The sequence below is a fragment of the Plectropomus leopardus genome, unplaced genomic scaffold (assembly GCF_008729295.1).
Source record: "Plectropomus leopardus isolate mb unplaced genomic scaffold, YSFRI_Pleo_2.0 unplaced_scaffold12256, whole genome shotgun sequence".
In the NCBI taxonomy this organism is placed as follows: Eukaryota; Metazoa; Chordata; class Actinopteri; order Perciformes; family Serranidae; genus Plectropomus; species Plectropomus leopardus.
The window spans coordinates 1-5,286 of record NW_024613011.1 but is presented as its reverse complement, the minus strand read 5'-3'; the positions used below and the strand labels follow the sequence as shown (position 1 = coordinate 5,286).

At 42.7% G+C, this 5,286-nt stretch overlaps 1 protein-coding gene across 1 annotated transcript; it reads left to right on the top strand.

Moving 5' to 3' along the window:
* Positions 1-3: 3 nt before the first annotated feature.
* On the top strand, positions 4-4,692 carry LOC121963725 (stromal interaction molecule 2-like; the record flags this gene model as incomplete). The annotated part of the gene is made up of 3 exons (XM_042513981.1): positions 4-253; positions 342-585; positions 3,473-4,692. Coding segments are annotated over 3 exons (1,122 nt in total), but the record flags the coding sequence as incomplete, so codon positions are not given.
* Between the last annotated feature and the right edge of the window lie 594 nt (positions 4,693-5,286).

Sequence of the window (5,286 nt, the reverse complement as noted above, 5' to 3'; positions counted from 1 at the left end):
GTGTGTTTCTTCAGGAAAGCCCTGTCAGAGGTGACGGCGTGCCTGAGGGAGCGGCTGCACCGCTGGCAGCAGATTGAGAAGCTCTGCAACTTCCCCGTAGTCAATAACTCGGGGCTGCCGAGTCTGACGGCGAGTCTCTACTCAGACCACAGCTGGGTGGTCATGCCGCGAGTCTCGGTGCCTCCGTACCCCATCGCAGGAGGAGTGGATGACCTGGACGAGGACACGCCTCCCATCATTCCACAGTTCACAAGTAAGTAGGAGGATTTTAAATGACCACTGAAAAAATAATGTGAATTTGATTATAATATCGCAGTTTTCCTCCTTGTTTTCCTCGCCAGCGGCCACGTTGATCCGGCCCTCGCTGACCCGCAGCAGCAGCCTGTGTCGTTCCCGCCGGAGCCTGCTGAGCTCCCCGCAGTCCTCGCTGATGTCCCCGGACCCCGACCTGCTGTCCATGGCCAGCTCGTCCCTCTCCTATCGCCCCGAGGCAGACGACGAACATATCATGTTCAGCTCGGATAGGAGGGGGTATGTAGCGGTGGCCGGAACGCCGCGGAATGGTTTTACAGTTTGGACTCACAGGTGTTTTATCCAGACTCTCACACTGATGCTTTCAGCTTTGGGGTTAAATGGTGACTTTTGGTGTTGGGTGCCTTCTAATGTTTGGAGGATGCATGAATTGCCTCCACTGAAACCTGCACACGGTAATTAGTTAATGTCTAACATAGCAACATAATGCTGAAGTGAGTCTTCTCTCCACTTTAATTCCTGCAGTTTTCCCCAATTTTCCAACTAATGTGTCAGTAAGGACTAAACCCCAAAGACTAAACTTAAAACAGTCATTTTACTGTTAAATGCATGATAAATGGTGGCCCGTTACTAACATAAAAACATTTAGCAGAAGAAAAACTCAACCAGAAAGATTTTTCACCTTTCCGAATGTTTAACTTTGAGGATTTAAAGGGAAACGTCACCCCTGTGCCCTGAATTCACGAAGAAAATTTGCACATTTCCGCTGTGAGTGAAGAAACAGGGAAAATTCTTGATGAACTGAAGTCATAGGGGTCCGTGTTTAGTTACAGCAAAATTATATCGAAACATCCGTTTGCAAATTCTCAATTCTTGCAAAATGCAATCCAGAATTTTAACATGGAGGAGAAGTTAGGACACTTTAGAAAAGAGTGATTTTAGATGAATACTTCATCCCCCAAAATAATTATTTGCATATCAGTTACTCACCTTGTGTTACGTTGAATTAGAGAAAAAGGTTTTTTTTTTTCTTGCACGTCTCCACGGTGAACTGAGAATCCAAAAACTGAGAAAATTCTGGATGAACTGAAGTCATAGGGGTCCACGTTAAAAAACAGCTATATACTATATCAGAATATCTGTTTACAAACTCCTATACAACTAGTATGGTGCAGTATAAAACAAAACTCATTTATTCAGTCTCACGCCCGGTACGCCAGACTTCGACAAAAACAAAAATAATTTAACCTCGCTGAACACGGGAGCCGCTGGTCAGTGTTACAACAATGCTGGCCTCCGGTATGACATATGACATAAAGAAGTATCCAAAAATTTCTATGATGAATTAATGCTGTAGGTGGCCACTTTAAACAGCTACACTGTAACCGTTTCCACAGTATAATCCACGTCTCATTTATCCAGTCGTATGTTCGGTACTTTCCAAACAGACTGAAGTGCAACTTAAGACTGTTTTGCACAAAAATAGTGCTGTAGGGCCGCTAAAAATTCCTTTCTGTACGCGAAATTTGAATTTTTACTCATTATGCTGCTCCTGCGTGTGATTGTTAAATCGGTTCCAGCATCGCAGAACCTGCTCGGAGGGTAAGGAGCTCCCACATCTCACTGTTTTCCCATTTTTGGCAGCTGTACTTGCTCTTTAAATTAGCTGCTAACAGCTGCTTTTTAAATCTCCACGGGTGGATTGTTGTCCCTTTTACACAAACACAGTTTTGGTGCTGTTATTACTTCCAGTGGCAGTTTAAAGGTGAGAAACTCTGTCGCTCCATTCTGTGATTGTATCTTTTATACATAACGGCGAGGCAGAATAACGGCACGATATCCCCTCCTGGATCAGGCAGCATAAAAGGAGCTCTTATCGGGACAGTAGTTTTACCTCGCTGAACACAGGAGCTGCTGGTCTGCTGCCTCCATATGTTTGTTTTTATTTTTGTGCGACTTTGGTGAATTCGAACTAAAAAGTCAAACAATAACACAAATTTCCTACCAGTTAGAGGCAGACGTGGACCGCGTCTTACTTCAGTCCTTCAGGAATTTTTACCCGTTTTGGATTCTTCGTTCACTTTGGAGGCAAAATTTTCTTCAGGAATTCAACAAAACAGGAAGTGAGTAATTGATATGTAAATGGTGATTCGGGGGGTGAAGTTTAACTTTAAATACACAGCAGACTATTCAGTTTTTTTGTAAAAAAGTTTAAGTTTTAAAAGTTTAAGCATAACTTTATTTGAGAATGTAACATAATGAATTTGATTAACATGTTAAAAGTAGATTGAGATAAAGAGAAACTCACAATTAAAAAAGCTTTTCCTTAGTTTTATTTTGTGTTTAACCCTTTGAATCCTGTCGCAACATCACTTTTCATGTGTTTAAACCTCTGATCACCGAGCAAATTGGTTTGCTTTCTTTTAAAATTACGGGAAAGTGTGATAAGCAATTTAGCAAGAAATGTTATGCACCTTGGAAGAAATTCGTAGATTTAGAAAATTATTTTTTCAAAGTGAGAGAAACATTGTTTAAAAAAAAAAACATTATTAATTTTAAGCACTTTTTTCCAGTAATTCCTATGTTTATTTTATTTTATTATTTATTTCGTATGTTTCAGAATTTCATGTAATTGTCTTTTACTTTTGATATTTTTGGGGGGAATTTTTGAATAATTTTTTCTTAAGTTTCTGCCCCTTTTCCTTATTTTTGAAAGGAACCAAGCCACTTTGCTCAGGTCTCAAGGGGTTAAGATGTACAGTTTCCCTAAAAAAATGCGCAGTTAAAATGAAATGAGCCTGTTGAGTTCACATTATTATTTTTTTGCTCTTTGCCGTAAAAATTTCCCCTCATAATTGTCATCCGTGCTAACCACGATGCCAAAATAAGTATATTTAACGGGTCATTCCTTTGTTGCTGCTGTTGTTTTTTCTCTTTTTTGTCCTATTTTGGGTCAGTTTTTAAGCTTTACGTTGCTCTCAAGCCAAATGGATCAGGTTTCAAAGGGTTAAGTTGTACAAATCCCCTAAAAAACATGCAGTTTAAATCAAGTAAGCCAGTTTAGTTCATGTTATTATTTTTTTGCTTGTAGCTGTAAAACTTTTGATCCATGCAAACCTCGATGCCAAATTAGCTGCATTATAAAAGTTTAGTAAAGTTTTGGATGCTCTGATTTGTCCGTCTGAGTCGTGACCGCGCTGCGTCTGCTCTCCTCTCTCAGGGAAGCGGCTCAGGAGGGCGGCTCCGACACGGACTCTCTCAACTCTTCCCTGGGCCGCAAGCAGCTGCACAACCCCTGCACACCGGGCCCGGACACCCCGTACCGCAAGATCTCCCGCGAGGAGCTGCTGCTGTTCAGCCAGAGTTCGGAGCTTCCCGCGTCCACGCCCGCCACCTCCACCACCACCAGCAGCAGCAGCAGTCTCAGGGACTCCACGCCCCCTCCTCTGCCTCCCACCCCAGCCACCACCCCCTCCGGCCCGCCCTCCACCTCGCCGTCCCCGGCCTTGGAGCACCACCCGTTTGCACACAGAGGCTCGCCCGACCTCACCCGCATCATCCCCGAGTCGCAAAGTGCAACCTTTTCGCAGGGGAGCGCCACCTCTCCGACGGGCAAGGGCATGTATAACGGCGTCCTGGAGAAGTCCTACAGCTTCGGCCAGCTGCCCGCGAGCATGCTGCCCAACGTGGGGCGTTACCCGTCTCTTACCTCCCTGGACTCGGAGGGCCGGAGCGTGGGGAGGGAACACAAGCTCCAGAGCACCTCCTCCCAGGACTCCAGCGACAATGGAGAGAAAATCAAGCGCTCCTCCTCTAAAATCAAAAGCTTATTTAAGAAGAAAAAATAAAAACTTGCAGAGTGAGATAGTGTGTGAGAGAGAAATAAAAATATAAAGAGTTGTTTTAGCCCTAATACTAAAAGAGAAGGACATCACTGTAAGCTAAAACATTTCATTTTCTCTCGTTACTTTCTTCGTTTTGTCATCAGAGATGGAATGTAGCTCAGTCTGGGTGCCTTAAACGCCTCAGACTGGTAGCCTTATTTTTCAATAATGCCTTTTTATTTAGTTCACTCATAACCTCACAGGGAAACCTGCAAAGGTCAAAGAAAAGTCAACATAAGGTCAAAAAAACAAAACTGTCACTGTCTTCTGTCCATTTTGGTTTGAACCAAAAAGTCACTTAGTGTAAGGGTCTAAAGGTGCAGTCCATGAACATGGACGTGTAATACGGGACTACGTTTGCTGTCACCACTGAAAGTATTACAGTCACACTTTCAGGAGTGACGAGCATCAACAAGAAAAACAGCTCATTTGACTTTTTAAAGGGAAACTTCAGCCACCAAGTGACTATTTGTGTATTAATAACTCACCTTGTGTTATGTTGAATTTGTAAAGAAAACTTTGTTTTTCTCACATACCTCCACGATGAACGGAGAATCCAAAAACTGTTCTTGATTAATTGAAGACATAAGGGTCCATTTAACTTCAGCAAAACTATATCAAAACATCTGTTTACAAACTCACACAACTCGTGCCGTTAAATCAGAGTCTCATTTATCCAGTCGGATGATCGGCACTTTTCGACAAGTAGTGTACTACAGTCTACTAAAGTAGTAAAACTTCTCTATGCTCTTGTCAAAGCTGAACTCCACTGTAATTTTACTTCGCTTTACATGGGAAAGCATCGGTCTACCGCTGCCTCGATCACTTTCTGTTAACGTGTGACTTTGGCGTTTTAAAGCTTCAGTTCTGACTCACAAAAGTCACACAAGGACTAAAAGAAATAACCGACTGAGACAGTAATTTTAACTCGCCGAACACAGGAGTTTCTGGTCTACCACTGCCTCAATCGGTTTGTTTTTTTAAGCTATTGTGTGCTTTTTGTGAGTCCAAACTAAAAACACCAAAATCTCACAATAATACAAACTAACTGAACAAGAGAGCAGCAGACCAGCAGCTCCTGGGTTCAGCAAAGTAAAACTACTGATTTTGTCAATGGAGTTTGGCTTTTTAGAGACAGTTTCCCTTTTAG